Raw genomic sequence first — 19,656 nt, 5'->3', positions numbered from 1 at the left:
CGTCCACCCATCCTGGCAACCTGCTGTCCTTCGCCTTACTTGTGCCTTAAAGCCAGCTACCACGCCTGTGATACCCATACAAGACTACCCCTGGAGGGCTCATAAGGATCCATAGATCTTTGTGGCCTCTTTTGGATCCTTATGAGCCCTGGGGTAGTCCTGTGTGGGTATCACAGGCGTGGTAGCTGGGCGGTCTTCCTCAAGAAGGCATAAGTAAGGCAAAGGACAGCAGGTTGTCAGGAGGGGTGGACACCTGAGGCCGCCAGGAGGGTGGGCAGGTCAAGTGTTGTGATGGCCAGGGCGGAGAGCCGGGAGTGTAGTGCAGTATGTTGAGAGTGGAAGCGTGGGCATTGAAGCAGGAAATGTTCCATGGCCTCAGTGGTAGTCCTACACCAAGGGCTAATAAAGTTGTTTACCGATCCTCTAATCACTAATCCTTCACCAACTCTGCTACTATCCGTGGTTTGGAATCCATGTAAGCTGTAGGTCCCTCCGCTATACGGAAGTACTTCTTACTCCATCCTTTCTATTTGTCATCCTTTTTTCTACTACTGTCTTACACTCACTCTTCCTGCTTCACCTTGTTTTGGTGCTTGGTTGCTGAAAGACAAGAGTGTTTGGCCACCATTTCCATGCAGGTGCGATGCCATCATCCATGGCTTTGGCTGTGCTGCAATTTGGCTTGCTCGGTGTTGGTGCGTTTTGCTTGGCTCCTCCTGGTCTCGTCCTGGTCTCCCTTTCCATGTCCGGCCCACAATATGTAGGAAAAAAAAAAAAATAATAAGAACAGTAGCTCATCACAAAAAAAAATCATCTTGCACCTGGGTTAAGCCCCAGTGACTTAAATGATTGATTGATAACTTTATTGTTGTAACAGTGTATAGAACAAGGGAGGAGGTCAGGTCACGCCGGCCACCCACTAAACATGGAACAAAAAGGATTTAAGAGCGCGTCAGGAGGCAGAGCTGAAGCATGTCCTGCCATACGACTAGCACCGCAGCGTCCTTACTCTCCCGCACCGCCAACCTGGGACAACCACAGCTGCTGTTGCACCTGAACGAGTCCCTCAGTCATAGCGGCGATATTGGCCTGATATCCGGTCAAGTGTCCGAGCAGCCCTGGGTTCTCATGTCTTTAGAATCTAACACCAGGTCCACCTCTACAGAGGGGTACCCAGACCGTGAAGGCGTGTGGTCCGGCACAGACATGGGCTAGGCCGGGGCTGGTGGGAGCAGTGGCTGGACTGGGGCTGGTGGCTGGACTCGCCAGGGTTGAGAACTAGCCGGCACACTCTGGGGCTGGCTATCAGGGGCAGACTGGGGCGAAGGACGTACCGGGACAGACACTGGCTGAGGCTGCGGGCTGGCCAGCACATTTTGGGGCTTGTTATCTGGGGCAGGCTGGACCGTAGCTGACACTGCTTGGGGCTGAGGGCTGGCTGGCACACTCTGGGGCCTGTTACCTGGGGCATGCTGGACCACAGCAGACGCTAGTTAGGGCTGGGGGCTGGCCGGCACACTCTGGGGCTGGTTCTTGCGGGCAGGTTGGGGCGCTGGCTAGAGAGGGGTGGGCACTGGCTGGGGCGGAAGGCTCGCTGCGTCCCGCTGTCGCTCCAAGGCAGTGACCCTGTGGTGTTCAGCAAAAAGCAGTCAGCAATCCGGTGATCTTTATTCCCTTGGTGTACAGAGGTGTGGGGCGACTACACAGCTCGCCTTCTGCTCTCCCACTGACCCGACGCCTCGCGTCACAGTCGTCCTCACTTCCCCTCCCATAACAAGCAATTAACTAGGTAACTAGGTACAAGTGTAAGAGCCAACGACATCCAAGTATTTAACCCCTCACCTACACACATCATAGTACATTACAACACAGATACATATACATTACATTACAGACCCTCACACTCAAGTCCCTGACCTTGGCCCGGATTTCCAGCAGGAGTTGAACTACATCCTGGAGGGTCGCAGGCATGCCAGCCTGCAATGCAGAGGCTGCACCCGCAGCCCCTACTACAGTAGCATAGTAAAGGGCAGTCCTGGGTGGCACAGGGACAGGTGGCCGTGAGGCAGGTACGGGAGGGTGAGCCGCCCCAGACTGGACTGGGGCAGCTGCGCCAGACAGAGGCAGAAATGCTGATGACTGGGCAGCTGGCAGAGGCAGAGCAAGGAAGCCGGACCATGATGGGTCGCCATTTGTCCAAGCATTGTGTTGCGGAGCTGGGGCGGGTCAGAAAACCACCCTGGAGTGGCTGACAGTGGTGCCGGGGGTCTGTGGCTCCTTGACTGGCTTGGGCCTAGCAGGGCAGCGGCGCTTAGAGGCGTTGTGGTCGCCCCCACAATTGCAACACAGCGGGACGACTCTGGTGCAAGCACATATCTTCTCCAGGCAGCTGGAGGAAGGATGACCCCCAGAACAGTACCTGCAGCACGACGCCGACTTGCACTTCCAGCTCTAATGTCCGAACTGACAGAAGTGGCCGCACAGGTCAGGCTCAGGGGTGTATAGGCCCATGCGGAATTGGACTAGGCCAAGGAGGTGCACCAAGCTGGGCACGGTCCCTTCAACAAGACCCAGGAGCTGAGGACGGGGCTCACCTGCGACGACGCACCTCTTGAGCTAAAGGAAGTCCTCTGGCGTGGCAAGAAGGTCGACATTGATGGCGGTAGACACACCATGAACGATGACCATCTGCTGCCGGGCGTCGGGGTCCGCTGGGGTCATGGTGAGGCTGAGGAAGCCCTCCTTCACCATGTCGTACACTGCCGAGCGAGAGTTGACCGTCAGATACGGTCTGCACCTATCTTCCTTCATGAGTGGTTCTAAGGACAGGTGCTGTTTGAGCAGCGCCATAAACCATTCGCAGAGTTGGGCTAGAGTCTTGCCGTGCCCCTCGGAAAAGCTCACATGGGGATGGGAAGCGTCCGGCTGAGACAAGGAAGTGCGAGAGGCGGCGTCGGTATCCATGGCGTTCTGCAGGCCTGGAGACAAAGATGGCGAGTCCGTAGGGGCGGAGACAGCAGCGGGAGTGCGGGGGTTGACCTTTTGTCTCGTCAGGTCAGGGGAGGCCATGCGGTCAGCGGCGGCAGGAAGACGAAGCTTCTCTGCTCCACCAGCAGGAAGTTTTACCTTCTTCACATGAATAATGGTCTCCCTTGGCTGGCCTGCTGCAAGACAGGCATCCTGGCTATCCACAGGGGAGGCCGTGAAGGTGTGCTCCTCAGAGATGGCCTCAGCACTCCTCTTCTTTGTAGGGGCTTTGTTCATACAGAACAGAGCGAGGAAAATATACACCCACCAGCCACGGGTCGTGGGTGCTAACTGGCCCCAGTGACTACTCTCGTACTAAAGCTAATTTCGTATCACCCCCGTATTCTTCCTCTTTCCCCACTTCCCCATTCTCCATCTTTTCTTTTCATGTTCATGTTCAGTGCAGCATATTCTCACCTACACCCTGAGAAGCTACGCTACTCAAGAAGGCTCTATGAACCGAAATCCTAGATCTAGCAAAAAATGACCACCTACGGAGAGATCATAAACAGACTATTAAAAGAGAATATGACACTCTTCAGGAATAAAGAGAATATTCTCAAAAAGACAATGAATGCTGAATTAGCTATCACCTTCAACGAAACATATGCATTAGAGAAAATCTGCACATTTATACGTCAATATATATATATATATATATATATATATATATATATATATATATATATATATATATATATATATATATATATATATATATATATGTATACATATACACACACAAACACACACACGCACACACCACTATTACTACTACTAATACAACAACAACAACAACAACTACTACTACTACTACTACTACTACTACTACTACTACTAACAATTTTACTATAAACTACGTACTGATATTATTATTATTATTATTATTATTATTATTATTATTATTATAGTGCAGGAAGAAACTTAGAAGTGGGGAAAGGGAGGGAGGATAGCGGGGAAGGGACGCAGATGTTGGTACGAGGGAAGATTTTGGGACGGCATGGAGGGAGGGGAGTGGGCGGGAGGAATGATCAGGGAAGGAGGAGGGAGGTAGCAAAAGAGACGGGGAAGAGGGCGATGGAGGGGGGGGAGGAGGGGGAATGCAGTAACTGACAATTGGTGCTTAAATGTAAGAATTTAAATGCAATGGCACTAAAATTATACGTGGCACTGTATCAGATAACTGCAGTGCAATAATGGTTAAATGGCTCTTGTTTGGTTGAAGTGTGTGTGTGTGTGTGTGTGTGTGTGTGTGTGTGTGTGTGTGTGTGTGTGTGTGTGTGTATTTACCTAGTTGTATTTACCTAGTTATAGTTTTACAGGGCCTGGGCTTTACAAGCTCGTGTGGCCCCGTCTCCATATCTACACTTATCCAATTTTTCTTTAAAGCTATGTACATTCTTTGCTGACACCACTTCCTCACTCTAACTGTTCCAAGTCTCAACACATCTTTGCGGGAAACTATATTTTCTAACATCTCTCAGACATCTTCCCTTCCTCAGTTTTTTTATTATGCGATCTTGTGCTTCTAATGTCATATTCTTCTCTCTGGATCAGTTTCTCATTATCCACTTGATTCATTCCGTTAATCAATTTACAAACTTGTATCAGATCCCCTCTCTTCCTTCTCTGTTCCAGAGTTGGTAGATCCATAGCCTTTAGTCTTTCCTCTTATGTCATCCCTTTAAATTCTGGAACCATTCTTGTAGCCATTTTTTGTAGTCTCTCCAATTTCTTTATGTGTTTCTTATTATGGGGGGTCCACATAACTCCTGCATATTCCAATCTGGGTCCTATTAAAGTACTTATCAATTTCTTCATCATTTCTTTGTCCATGTAGTGAAATGCTAATCCAATATTTCTTGGCAAAATATATGTCTCTCTGAAAATTCTATCAATATGGCTTACCAGTTGATTGTTTTCTTCCATCGTCACTCCCAAGTCCTTTTCCTTTTTTACTTTATCTAGTTCTACTCCATCTCCCATTTTATAGATTCCCACTGGTCGTCTTTCACTTTTTCCCATTTCCATGACATGGCTTTTGTCCACATTGAATTCCATCTCCCATTTTTTACTCCATTTCCAGATCTTGTTTAAGTCTTCCTGCAGTATTTTACAATCCTCTTTTTGTTTTATGACTCTGCACAGTTTCGCATCGTCCGCAAACAGATTTATGTAGCTGTTCACTCCCTCTGGCATGTCGTTTATATATATATATATATATATATATATATATATATATATATATATATATATATATATATATATATATATATATATATATATATATATATGAGGAAAAGTATTGGCGTCAATACTGACCCCTGTGGCACTCCGTTGTCTACTGCTCTCCACTTGGACTTCATATCTTTAACTACCGTCCTTATTTCTCACCCCCTCAAGTTCTTTTCCATCCATCTCAATGTGCTTCCTTTTAAGCCACCCTTCTCCTCTAACTTCCATAGTAATCTTTTATGTGGCACTTTATCAAACGCCTTTTTTTAAAATCTAGATAAATACAGTCAATCCATCCCTCTCTCTCTTGTACTTTATCAACTATTCTAGAGTAGAAACTCAATAAATTTGTTACACACGACCGACCTTTTTTTAAAACCAAATTGGCTATTTGATAATAATTTGTTCTCTTCAAGAAACTCAATCCATTGTTTCTTTATTACTCTTTCACACATCTTGCATATTACACTAGTTAGTGATACCGGTCTGTAATTTAAAGGTTCTTCCTTCCTTCCGCTCTTATATATGGGAACCACCTCAGCTCTTTTCCATTCTACTGGTATTGTTCCATTTTCTATTGAGCATTTTATGATGTTGTATATAGGACTTGCTAGTTCTTCTCTATATTCTTTTGATATTCTGCCTGAGACTTCATCCGGTCACATTGCCCTCTCTTCATCTAATTCCGTCATCAACTCTTTTATTTCAAGTTTGGTTACTTTAATCTCTTTCATATGGACAGTCTCTCTATTACCCTGTGGTCTTTCAAATTTGGATTCCTTAGTAAAGACCTCCTAAAATTTACTATTTAACAGTTCTGCCATACTTTTTGGGTCTTCCACCATCCCGTTCTCTCCTTTTAACCTTTCTATTGTTTCTTTTTGCCTTATTTTTCCATTTATGAATCTGTAGAACAATTTCGGTTGTTCCTTACATTTTTTGAGAATGTCCTTTTCATAATTCCTTTCTTCTTTCTTTCTCATCTTAGCATATTCATTTCTTGCTGTTTTGAAGTTTTCCTTATTTTCTGGATTTCTGTTTCTCCTCCACCTTTTCCATGCTCCATCTCTTTTCTCCTTTGCCCTAACACACCTTGCATTAAACCAATCCTTCTTTCCTTCTTCTTTAGGTCTATATTTCGGGACATATTCCCTGACTCCTATATTTCCAAAAACTATTTTTTCATACTTAATTTTTTTTTTTCGCTACTTACCTGTTTCACATAGCATAGGAATAGAGTGGAACACGGGTTACCTGACCGTAGATTGTAGTCACCCTCCAACCCGAGGGTTGTGGGAGAGGAGGTAAAGAAAACGGGAGTTGTCCCTCTCCCCCACAACCCACCCCTCTCAGCCCACCAACTCCATTCCTTCACGAGGAGTCAGAGCAGTGGGGAGGTAGGGCGGGCATGTGTTGTGTGAAACAGGTAAGTAGCGAAAACATTTTTTAAGTATGAAAAAATAGTTTATCGCTACCCTGTTTCACACAACATAGGAATATAACGGAATCTCACATTAAGTGGAGGGGGGTGCTCTGAGACAGAGGAGTGGCATCACCTGAGAATCAAGGAGAACAGTATAGAAGATAAAACTCCTAAAACTAACCCCGTAAGATCCATCAGTGGGTGAGGTGTGGGACCGGTCTTGGGCACCGGAGTAGACACCTTGAGGTTGGAAGATTGGGAGCAATATTAGAGCACAATGTTGCCAACCCTACCACATGTCTCAGGAGAGGGGCATGACAGCAATCTCACCCAGTCTTCCAGGAACGTAGGTGATGCTGAAGTTGTCACAAGACAGGAGGGCAGGGCCTGTGACTAGGCTAACGCACAATGTCACCAGCTGCCACAATAGGACCCAGAGAATAGGTATCCCCATCTGTTCTCTCCAAGTCCTTCAGGTAATGGTTGGCAAAGACCGAAGGAATCTTCCAGGAGGCTGCTTCCAGGATGGCCGTAAATGAATGGTTCCGGGAGAGGTTGAGCGAGGTTGCTGAAGTTCCTCTGGAAAGGACTCATGAGCATGGAGGATGATTTCTTTGAGAAGAAACGACAAGGCATTCTTAGAAAGAGGCTTGGCAGTATTTTGATGGTGAGATGAACAAGTTTCTGGGTTTGTGTGAGAAGTTTTTCGACCTCTCCAGCATGTATGTAAGGGCTCGTACTGGAAAGAGGAGACGTTCTTGATCATCGGGACCCACCAAGGGTGTAAAACTTTTCAACCGAAACTCTCTAGGGAGACGGTTAAAGGCTCTCTCTGTTTTTGCAAGGAACTCTGGCAGACAGGAGATGATAAGGTCCTCATCTTGCGAGGCAACTCTCCTGGACAGAGCTTGTAGTTTGCTAACCCTTTTGGCGGTGGCCAGGGAGATGAGGAAGAGTGTCTCCTTTGTGAGGTTCCTAAAGGAGGCAGAATTCATTGGTTCAAAAGGTGGTCGAGAGAGTGCCCTCAAAACAACGTCCACATTCCACAAAAGAGGTCTCACTGACCGGCTGGATGCCTTTCTCTCAACTGATCTGACCAGATTGTGAAGTACTAGGTCCTGCGAGAGGTCAAAGCCTTTGAGGGCGAAGACACTATTAAGCATTGCCCTATAATCTTTAATGGCAGAAGCCAAAAGCTGGCAAGACTGGTGGAGAAAAAAAATGAAATTCGCGAACTTCTGACTGGAAGGGCGTGACACCGAATGGCCTGTGTCCAAACACCACTGTCGATATTTCTTCCACTTGGATTGATAGTTCAGAGTCATGGAATCCCTTCTAGACTCCGCCACTGCTTGAGAGACTCCTTGGGAATAGCCCCGAAATCGGAGGAGTTGCTTGACAGTCTCCACCCTACTAACTGTAGCGCGTGGAGATTGAGGTGAAACTGATGGAAGTGTGGTTGTCGTAGGAGGTCCTTCCTGAACGGTAGTCTGCATGGAGACGCTATTGCCATACCCACCAGATCTGGGAACCATTCCCTTTGAGACCAGAAAGGGGCGATCAATGTCAGCTTGGTTCCCTTTGATGAACGGAGCTTGTTGATGACCTTTCTCATGATGGCGAATGGTGGAAATGCATACATCTCCTTGTGATCCCAGGGAAAAAGGAAGGCATCTGTCGCCACCGCTTTTGGATCTGGGAAGGGTGAGACAAAGTTGGGCAGTCTGCTGTTCAGCCGTGTGGCAAACAGGTCTAGGAAAGGGTAGCCCCAAAGTTTCCACAGGTCGGCACAAACCTGGTGGTGCAATGTCCATTCTGTTGGCAACGCTAGAACATTGTTCTGGCCTCGAACAAACCGAGTCAGTATGATGACCGAATTGTCCTCTGCGCACTGGAGGGTCTGCAGGGCCTCTCGGTTGAGGGTGGTTAATCTCGTGCCGCCTGCCATCTGTAAGTAGGCCACTGCCATGGTACTCGTATTGTCTGACATCACGGCTACAGTCTTCCCTTGTAGGTGTGACTCGAAGGTCTGAAGTCCCAGTCTGACAGCCCTTAATTCTAAGAGGGAGATGTGTTCCTGAAGGTCCCTTCCTGACCATGGGCCACTGTGTTCTACGTCAAGAAGAGAGGCTCCCCAACCCTCCAAAGAAGCATCTGTGTATAGGAGAAGATCTGAGTTGGGAGTCCGTAAGGACTGGCCCAGCAGAAGATTGGAGGGGGTTGACCACCACTGGAGGTTCTGCCGAACTTCCTGGGAGACGTGAACTGGAAATTCGGTACAGTAATGGTGTCTGTCCCAGTGGCCCGAGAGCTGGAACTGAAGACTTCTCATTCTCCTTTGACCCCCTGGTACCAGATGGATGAGAGATGCAAGGTGGCCCAGGAGGGTGAGCCAGTCCTGTGCTGGGGGAGCTTCTTGGGAAAGAAAGTCCTCTATGAGGTTTAAAAGGTTGTCTATCCTCCTCTGTGAGGGGAATGACACTAGGGTTCTTGAGTGGATCTCCATCCCCAGGAAGGTGACAGCTTGTCTGGGTGTAAGGTCGGACTTCTCCCAGTTGACAATGATGTTGAGGGAAGTACAGAGTCAAAAGTGTCCGCCTTGACCTTAAGGCTTCTTCTTTGGAGGAGGCTAGCACTAGCCAGTCGTCCAGGTAGCGCAGCAGGTGAATGCCCTTCCTGTGTAGGACCATTGCAGGAAGAGCCATAACTCTGGTGAAGACCTGAGGGGCCGTGGACAAGCCGAAACAAAGAACCTTGAATTGGAATGGTTGTTGTCCCCACACAAACTGAAGGAACCGTCTGCTGTCTGGGTGGACAGAGATCTGAAAGTAGGCTTCCTTCAAATCCAGAGACATCATCCAATCTCCTTACTGGATGGCCATCATGACAGAAGTGTTGGTTTCCATCCGAAATGGTGTCGTGAAGATGAAGCAGTTCAGTGTCGACAAGTTGATGACTGGGCGGAAGCCCCCCTGTAGCTTTTGGAACTACAAACATCCTGCTGTAGAAGCCTGGATCGTGTGGTGCTGGCTCCATGCACCCTTTCTGAAGGAGGGTGTAAAGTTCTTCCTGTAGCGCTCTCCCCTTCCTGGAGTCGGGAGCATAGCTTTCGAAGGCCCTCGGGAGGGCTGAAAGCGGTGAACGACGGGAGAAGGGAATGTGGTAGCCGTGCCGAAGGATGTTGACTACCCACAAGTCTGCTCCCTCCCTTTGCCATACTTCCCAGCTGTGAGCAAGGGAACCAGCTACAGGAACGTTCGAGGCAAGTGGGTCCTACTTCCAAAAAACCGCCTTGAAAGGGGCGGAAGAACAACGACTTTTCGGTGGAAGTTGGGAGGAGCTAGTCTTCTTGAAAGGTTGGGTATTGGCTTTGGGTTGAGGGCGTTTGAAACCCGAAGTAGAGGGCTTGGAATAGGGCCGAGATGAAGATGACGAAGAAGGGGTGGAAGGAGGCTTCCTCTTAAGGGCGGCGACTGTCGCTTCTTGTAGCTTCCTGTTTGAGAAAAGGCCCGATTGTCTACGGGCTTGATCAACTTTCTCCTCAACAAAAAGGGTGGGGGCGTCCAAAGGAGACGGCATCAGGTCCAGTTTGTCAGTAGAGGAGAAGGATGCAGGTAAGGAGTCCAGGAGAGAGTGCTTTCGAATCATTAGGATGTTGGAAAGTGCTGTGGTGGAAACTTGGACATCGCCAATTGCATGCTGTAGACCGCTTGGTTCATGAGGAGGTTCCTATCTGGTGCAGAGTCACTCAGCTTCAATAATCTGGAAACTGCACTAAAAATCCAGAACTGAAAATTCTGGATTGAACATAGATATCGAAGGGCTTCCTCCAATTGTGCAAAATCCTTGCTGGAGATGAAAGAGCCCACATCTGAAGGGTTTCTCGTTAAGAGGCGAGCAAGGGACGAATTCACTGTAGCAGTCTTGCAGTACAGAGTGTCCTCGTCAACCCTGTAAAAGGATTTCCCTGGTAGAGTGAAGGGAAGAGCAGAAAAGCGACCAGCTGAAATCCGTTCTGAAAGTATGTGGTTGATGGACTCAGTGGACTGCCTCATAGGGCCAGACCAACGAAAGGGGCGGAGAGGACTCCTCTTCTTCCTAGCCACAAATTCCTCCTGACCGGGACCCAAGGGTTTGTCCTGGAAGGTAGGGGTAGAGCCCATGGAGTCTGGAAACTGGTTAAACACAAAGTGTGTCAGTTTGAGGAAGGCGGATTCCTCATCAGTGGTTGTTTCATCCTCTCGATGTCCGCCAGAGGACACAGGAAGTGAAGGCGAAAATGTCCGGTAAGTGTTGCCATGCGCATCTCCCGTGTGGCTGGAAGAAGGGGAGGGCACGTCAGTCTCTAAGCGAGTCCTATGGCTGGAGCAGCGCAGAGCGGCGCTAGCTTAGGAGGGAGAACGCAGAGACAAGTGTAAGTCGTCATGGTGAGGACGAATCAGGTGGGGGGAATTGTCAAGTTCCCGCTGTTCTGCGTGGTGGGCCGAAGGTGAGACGACAAGAGGGTGATCGAGAGAGGTAGAAGTTTGTACTTGTCCCCTGCCGTTGGACTTGGTGTGCACTGTGCGGGACCGACTGCCAGAAGTAGGTGGCAATAGCTGGGGATCAGCGCTTCGAGATAGCGTGCAGGAGCCGCCAGCGTCGCCCCCAACCTGTATATAAGCTGACTCAACCTTGTGGCGAACTTCAGCACAGGATGTGAGGGCGACATTAGGTTGCGAGACAGAACGGGCAGCAGCTTGACTCGGCAACCGTCGGCCGTGGGAGGGAGGAGTGTGTCGTGGAGGGCATAACTTCCCGGTCATCCCCCATAGCAGCAGTGCGGGAGCGTTTCACCTTCCCCTTCAGGTCTTTCGGTATCCTCTTGGGGGTGCAGGAAGGAGTGGCAGGTTGTAGAGTACAAACCTCCTGCTGAAAAAGGGAATTCTCCAAATCTACATTGGTGAGGGGGGTGCTGCCTCCCTCCCCAACAGCTGTGGGAAGGTGGACGTCGGTAGAGACGCCGCCTCCACTCATAAACAACAGTGGAACATCAGAGGAAGAAGGGCCAGGCGGTACAGAAATCATGCTGGTTAACTCGTCTGCTAACGAATCTCTTACCATATCTTTCACAACATCCTTCAAACAAATGTGAGAGTCGTCATCTGAAATCCCCAGGAAGGCAGCCATCTTGTTAATCACAGTCAAGGCCTGAGAGAACTGGGCTTGTGTGTTGTCAGAAAAATTTACCTGGGAGACAGAGGGGCCAGGGGAAGGGCGAGGAGAGTCAAAAGAAGCACTGTCGTCTGCAGGGACCGGTGCCACGTCTGGATTCGATGCAGAAGACACAGATGACGATGGAGAAAGAACTGGTAAAGAGTTATCGCCCTCCTTCCCTTTATGGTAAGCTAAGCATCTGGATTGTAGGGAAACTTGGTGTCTACTGGCCTTAATGATGACGTCGTCCTCCCAGTCCTCACACTCCGGGCACCTCTTATCTAGGGAGCATATGCCGCCCCTGCAACCCACACAGAGTGTATGTGGGTCACCTGACTCAGCACGTAAGCGCTTATCACACTACAAGGCACTACATATCCTCCCAGGGCGAGGATGGGAAGGTGCCGCTGCGCGGGGAGCCGGTGATGAAGCCACGAGACCAAAGCAGGAGCACGGTGTCAGGTACGTCCACTCCGAACTGACCGTAGTGAAGGAAAGGAGTTGCTGGGCTGAGCCGCTGAGGCGGCGAGGCCTGAGAGGGGTGGGTTGTGGGGGAGAGGGACAGCTCCCGTTTTCCTTACCTTCTCCCCCACAACCCTCGGGTTGATGGGTGACTGCAATCTATGGTCAGGTAACCCGTGTTCCACTCTATTCCTATGTTATGTGAAACAGGATAGCGATAAATAAGTTATACTTCTCTTGCACCGTCTCTGAGTTTTCCATCTCCTCCCAGTTTACGTTTTTAAAATACCTCTTGAGGTTCTCAATATCAGCCTTTCTGTAATTTAATCAGTTCGTCTCTATCTTCCTTTCCCTCTTCTATATCCATTTCTAATATTACATGGTCACTCTTTCCCAATGGGCATTTATATCTTATATCATCGTTCATTTGTATATCCCTTGTAAAAACTAGGTCCAATCTCGCCGGCTCATCGTTTCCTCTGAATCTTGTGCATTCCTTTACTCTTTGGTCCATCATATTATCTATCATTAGGTTCAGGAATCTTTCTCCCCAGGCTTCTCCCCCAATACCACTTTCATAATTTTCCCAGTCCATTTCTTTACAGTTGAAATCTCCTACTAATATCACTTTTCTCCTTTCTTTAATGATTCTCGTTAGACTCCTTATTGTGTCATTTATCATGTCTTTATATTCTTGATATAAATACCAGAGCTGGGCACTTCCGTACCTCGGTCCGCACCTCCGCTCCTCCGTACCTGCGGACCACCAAACGAGGTGCGGAGGTCCGAAGTGCGGAAAAATTTTTTCAAAAGTGCGGAAGTAACAGGTACGGAAAGGCGACATTTTAAGTCCGTACCTCCGCACCTGAGACATGTGGGGAAAGACGAAATTTTAAGTCCGTACCTCCGCACCTGAGACAGGTGCAGAAAAGCGAAATTTTGAATCCGTACTTCCGCACCTGAGATTTTCAAGGAAAAAAAACAAACAAATAAATAAAGACGACAGTCCGCACTCCGTAGCATTACTTTCGGCCGTTTTTGGCGGTCTGTGCTACCAGGCATATTTTCCCGCCATTTGAGTGACGTCACTCATTCAGTCTAAGCATGCTCCTCTCTCTCTCTCTCTCTCTCTCTCTCTCTCTCTCTCTCTCTCTCTGATGATGATGATGATGATAATAATAATAATAATAATAATAAGAAGAAGAAGAAGAAGAAGAAATAGTAATTATAATGATAAGTTACAATGACTTCCAGTTACTGCTAACCGTACATACATTACAATGACTGCAAGCATACATAATCCCCATTTCGTTATATATATATATATATATATATATATATATATATATATATATATATATATATATATATATATATATATATATATATATATATATATATATATATATATATATATAGATTTTTCGGAGCGCTGATGTATTATTAACTTGTATTTTGTTTTATTTTTGAGGTGCGGACTAGATTTTTCGGGCGCGCTTTAATAGTTTTGGGTACGGTACCGGAGGTGCGGAGGTGCGGTACCGGACCAAGGGAAAAAATTTTAGGCGCGGAAGTACAGGTACGGACTATCTGCGTTTCGAGGTCCGGAGGAGCGGTACCGGACTACCCGATATCCAGTAACGCGCCCACCTCTGACATTCCATGATATAATGACGCAGAGTGTGTCCCCTTGGTGCAACACACAGCACACAGCACACACCAAGAGAAGTACTGACTTCCCAAAAGTATTTATAGCCTATTCTGAGCCTCACTACCATCCTGCCGTGTGATCCAGTGCGTTTCCCATAGGTGTAAGCACAGCTATGGGAGACACGTGCATAGTGAAGACTAGTGCCACTGCCTCTCTGGCAACAAAGCTCCAACTGATCACTAATGCTACTATGTACGTACAAAGTCCTTAATGTTACTCTTAACATAGCTCAGAGTGTACTCACTGCCAGGGTTCACTGTGTCGTCATAAAGGGAACATTGAGCAAGGCGGTCTGCATTTTCATTTAGCGGGATACCCACATGGGAGGGTATCTAGGTAAAATGGACCGTGGCACCAGCACCTTCTAGGGCGTGGATGAGATCAAGACACTTATTAACTAGATCACAGTCCATGGGGGAGATAGACTGAAGAGCATACAAAGCAGCCTGACTGTCAACAAAGAAATAAACATTCTTATGGACGACGCCACAATATGGAGTGCCTCCAGAACAGCATACAGTTCTGCCCTAGTGGAAGACATGTGTGCAGGGAGCCACCTGGAAACCTCAATGTCAGTGTAGTGAATGGCAGAGATGAGTCACGGATGAACAGCCCACATCCGGATCTACTGCCATTGACTGACCCATCACAATAAACATGAATAGCCTGAACGTGGGGGTACTTGGACAATTTGGTGATGAACACGTCTTGCAGCACAGAACATTCTTAGGACTGGAATGCCAGTCCCCAGGCCCCTGTTTACTAGTAGCCGAAGTGGTACTAGCCATGGCAGACAGAGATCTCGAACATTGTGGACGGCTTGAAGAGACTTCATGAAGCTCATCTGAACACCCAGGTACTTGTGTATATGAACTTTAGGGATGGGAACATGATTGATTGATACATTTATTGTTGGATTAATAAATAAATACAACAAAGGAGGAGGATATAGTCCAGTAGCGACAATGTAGTCCTGTGGCACTTTGTATGTGCTCTCAGTTTTATTGCTGAATATTGTTAATTCGACCCTGCTCTACATTTTTAGCTTGGGTAGACATCGTCAAAATCCGGCATAACCCTACAGACGCCATTTTCCAAAATGGCCGCCAAAAATATTATTTCATCCATAACTTCGTACGCAGTTGGGGTAAAATGATCAGACTTGGTGCTAAATGTAGGTTTTCATGGGCGAGGATTACGATGGAATAGGTGCCAGCAAGATATAATGAAGCCATTTTCCAAAATGGCCGCCAAAACTGTTTTAGATGTTGCAAAATGACCACCTCACATAACTCCGAATATATTTGCCACTGAGATGTCAGATTTTATTCTGAATATATGTTCTTAGGCTAAAGAAACTTGATGGCATTGGTGCCTTGTATGTAGTTTTGTTACACAGCTTTTCCCCAAAATTGAAAATCACAAGCTTGCATTTCAAGTCAAGGTAAGATAAAAATAAATGTGACACTCGGGGTGACGATATTGTTTTTTTTTTTTTTTATGGAAGAATAACTGACTTTGGCCATAAAGTTTGTTAAAACACAAAACTGATTATAATTAGAAGTAGATTATTTTTTTTGACAAATACACAAGGTGGCAGTATGGTGTTCAGCTTAATGACGTCACTAGGCCACTATTCTGTTACAGCAGAGATCGTTGGAAGTCGACATGCACTTGTCTTCTTCTTTGGCTTTTCGTATTTGCTGGTAAAACTAGCAAAGTATGCTCGTTCTACTGGTATTTGATTGCATGTTTATTGTATTTCAAGACAAGACTAGAATTTTATTTCTATGCTTTGTGTGAGAAATATTCCAAGCTACAATGTTCGGTTTCTCTTAATCGCTCTTGACTGTAGCTTCTAAAGGTTGAGTCTGCAGTGCTCTACACGTGTTTATTTGCTTGCTCATTCGATACAGTGGTAGCACATTTCGTGGTATGTGCGCTGCTGATTTGTGTATATGATCGTTCCTACTGCTGTCTTATTCACACGTTTAATCAATAATCTTTCACGTTTGTTGTAGTCTTGATCAAATATTCTAGAAAGAAATCTATCTTTGTAGCCATTTTGTACCTGTGACCGTGTGAGTGATCTCATAACTGATTAGTCACTTCACTTCTCACAGAAGAGCGCAGGTGGAATCATTGGTCAAACCAAGAGAAGTGCTTACGTTTGTGAATGGCAGATGGTTTATCATGAGGTTCTGGCCATCAGTAACGTCTTTCGCAAACTCACCAACTCCAATGTCATGAGCCACTGTGATGTATCCCACCATGAGTTGACCGGTAAGAAGGGAGAGAAGTTCAATGCCAATGTCACCAGGCTACTGGACTTCGTTCGAGCACATGGAAACCCCTTCCAGGTTACACAAAATGTGCAGCTGCATAATTTCCTAACAAAGCAGTGTGTCGACAGACCGGTTGCTCAGAGGCTATTAAATGCCCTTGACCATGGTGGTGTGAGGTTTCAGGAGTTCAGGGCAGAGAGGCTAGTCAGGAAAGAGAAGAAAATCTTTGAGCCAATCTCCAAGACCAATCTCCCAAAATTCTCAGCAGAAGCGAAAGTCACAACAGTTGTTTCCTCCAAGATAGCTACACAAAAGGCATCCTTTGAAGGCCAGAGGCAGATGCAGATTGCTTTGTCTAGAGGAATGTCTGTTCAGGATGTCCTGAAACATGACCTCACGCCCGACTGTCCGCTGTTCGATGCAGATACTACCAGCAAACCAGTGAAACACGTGCTGATAAGAGAACTTCAGAAATTGCTTGATTTCGATGCTTGCAAACCAAGAATTGAACAGTGTGCAATGTCAACTTCTGTCATTGTGGACTTTATGGCTCGCATCCGAATGCTGCCTTTGATAAAATTCCAGACGTTCAAGCAGGCAGTTTCTACAGTGTTCATCTCTGCATCAAAGATGTGTGACAAGTCGCAGTTGCATGTTGTATTTGACAGCTACCCTGAACAGTCTGTGAAGGAACTTGAAAGGCAAAGGCGCAGCACAAATGTGGCAGCCATTGAGGTTGCGAGCATAACTGAGGATACTCCTATCCCCAAGCAATTGGACAAGTTCTGGGCTTCAAGCTCAAACAAAGTAAAACTTCAACACTTTGCACGTCAAGTGGCACCCAAACTGGACATCCCAGTGGACGTTGTTCTCAGTGGCATGGTGTTGCCAGATCAGTGTCTAGAACCACTGCAAGTCCAAGGAACACAATACTTCCAGAACTACACAATGAGCTGGAGGAAGCAGATCTCAGACTGGTACCACACATGATGTGGGCCGTGACCCAGGGCACTGAGAGGGTTGTCATACTCTCCAATGACACTGATGTTGTGTGCCTCGCACTTCGGTTTTTCCACACTATGCAACATAATGGTCTAAAGGAACTCTGGATAAGTTTTGGCACTGGAGAAAAAAGACGCTTTCTGCCATTACATGATGCAGCTCAAAAAATGGGTCCATTGCTGTGCAAAGTCTTGTTGAAAGCACACATTGTGACTGGCGATGATGTCACTAGCAAGATAGGGACAAAAGCTGCAGCTCTTCGAGCAGAGCCAGAGAAGCATCTCATTGAGTTCGGAGAGAGTGGCATGCTATCCGATGAGGATATCCATGCGGTAGAAACTTACCTCCTGAAGGTGTGGAGCCCCAGCACCAAAGCAACATCATTCGATGAGCTTAGATTCATTGAATTCAAACGAAAAGTTTCCATATCATGCTTGGCTCCTACATCCAGTGCTGTTAGGGGTCATATTCTGAGAGCTTTCTGGAGAATCCGGACCTGTCTAGTGATCCTAGACCAGCCACCAGTCATACCCGAGCCACAACATTTTGGTTGGCAACTTGATGAGAGTGGTACTTTGCTGCCAACAAAATTTCTCCATCCAGTTCCGGAGAAAATGCTCACACTGTGTGGCTGCCAAGCATGTGCCACGTCAAGGTGCAAGTGCAAGAATGAAAGTATGTCCTGCTGCGTGTTTTGTAAGTGTGATGCTCGATGTCAAAACCAGACCTCTTCAATGTAATCACGTGAACACTGCATTTGAATTTGATTTTGTGTGAATCTTGATTCTACTACTGTCCTTCACCTTGTAGCTATTGTTAAAAGTGATGTTCTGCTGGTCTGTGTCATCGTACACATGTTTGACTGATGATTAAAACATGCTTCACATGTTAATATTTGCAACTATCTTTACAATGTATCTTGTATTGCATATTGTTTATTGTTACACGGACACTAAAGTTAACCAATGATATGCCTGTCTGTGTCATGTTTCATTAGTGTTTGATTGACAAATTAAAATTCGTGTGCAGTATTCCATGCTTGTTCCATGTTCCATGATTGTTGTTGCCTACAGACATTGATTAACTGCTGTTTTGTTGCTCTATGTCATATTGTGGTTCATGTTTCATTTATTGATATATTGATTCTTAAATTGGCTGATTGACTGCTCTATTGATTGATTGATTGATTGATTGGGAAGTTTAGCCCTATAAGTCAAATGCTTGGTACTAGTGAAGCTTCTGAAGCTTCATTGATGAGTAAGCGTGAATACATTACATATTAGAATAAATGTTTTCTACTTGAATTTAAATTTGTACACCAATATGCTCTTCCTGTCATTTGGTTTTGGCCATTTTGGCAAAAAAAGGTACAATAGAACGTAATGGCACCGATGCTATTGAATTCCTTGGTCCTAAAACACATATTTAGAATAAAACTTTATTTATGCGACAAATATATCCGGAATTATGTGAGGTGATCATTTTGCAACATCCAAAACAGTTTTGGCGGCCATTTTGGAAAATGGCTTCATTATATCTTGCTGGCACCTATTCCATCGTAATCCTCGCCCATGAAAACCTACATTAAGCACCAAGTCTGATCATTTTACCCCAACTGCGTACGAAGTTATGGATGAAATAATATTTTTGGCGGCCATTTTGGAAAATGGCGTCTGTAGGGGTTATGCCGGATTTTGACGATGTCTACCCAAGCTAAAAATGTAGAGCAGGCTCGAATTAACAATATTCAGCAATAAAACTGAGAGCACATACAAAGTGCCACAGGGCTACATTGTGGCTTCAGGACTAATAGGTGTAAGCGCAGCTTTGGGCAGTGCTGCCAGATCAAGTTGCCAAAAGTTCCCCGTTTTGCCTAAAAATATTTCCCTATTTAGCGCAGCATTTCCCTGTCGTAATTTTTAACATCTTACATACGTACATACATATATATATATATATATATATATATATATATATATATATATATATATATATATATATATATATATATATATATATATATATATATATATATATATATATATATATACACACACACACACACACACACACACACACGAATATATATTATAGCTGTCATAAGTTCAGCTATCAAGCAGGGGTGAGGGAAGGAAGGGGAGGGACGATATACGGATCTCATACGTTTCATGACACTGTTTGGGTGAATACGGGTCTCTATCGGTCTCGTAGAATACAGGTTCAGCTAGCTAGCAAGGGCGAGGGAGGAAAGGGAACGGACGGTATACGGGTCTCGTACAAGTCATGACGCTGTTTGGGGATGAGGGAAGGAAGAG

The 19,656-nt window shown here is 46.2% G+C and overlaps 1 protein-coding gene across 1 annotated transcript; it reads right to left on the bottom strand.

Moving 5' to 3' along the window:
* Positions 1-1,211: 1,211 nt before the first annotated feature.
* On the bottom strand, positions 1,212-2,511 carry LOC123498205 (lysine-rich arabinogalactan protein 19-like). Its single transcript, XM_045245371.1, has 4 exons — positions 2,469-2,511; positions 1,897-2,216; positions 1,463-1,626; positions 1,212-1,362 (listed from the first exon to the last, which is right to left on the bottom strand). The coding sequence occupies exons 1-4, from the start codon at positions 2,509-2,511 to the stop codon at positions 1,212-1,214; spliced, it is 678 nt and encodes a 225-aa protein (XP_045101306.1).
* Between the last annotated feature and the right edge of the window lie 17,145 nt (positions 2,512-19,656).

The sequence above is a fragment of the Portunus trituberculatus genome, chromosome 47 (assembly GCF_017591435.1).
Source record: "Portunus trituberculatus isolate SZX2019 chromosome 47, ASM1759143v1, whole genome shotgun sequence".
NCBI lineage: Eukaryota > Metazoa > Arthropoda > Malacostraca > Decapoda > Portunidae > Portunus > Portunus trituberculatus.
Note: the sequence above shows the minus strand (reverse complement) of the source record. Positions and strands in the feature narration are given on the sequence as shown.

Excerpts from the sequence above, each read along its gene's own strand:
- LOC123498205 (XM_045245371.1), bottom strand. The coding sequence starts at position 2,511 with ATGGGCCTATACACCCCTGAGCCTGACCTGTGCGGCCACTTCT. Across the intron at positions 2,217-2,468 it reads TGACCTGTGCGGCCACTTCT|CTCCGCAACACAATGCTTGG; the intron begins GTCAGTTCGGAC and ends GACCCGCCCCAG. Across the intron at positions 1,363-1,462 it reads TGTGGTCCAGCATGCCCCAG|CCCGCAGCCTCAGCCAGTGT; the intron begins GTAACAGGCCCC and ends TGTGCTGGCCAG.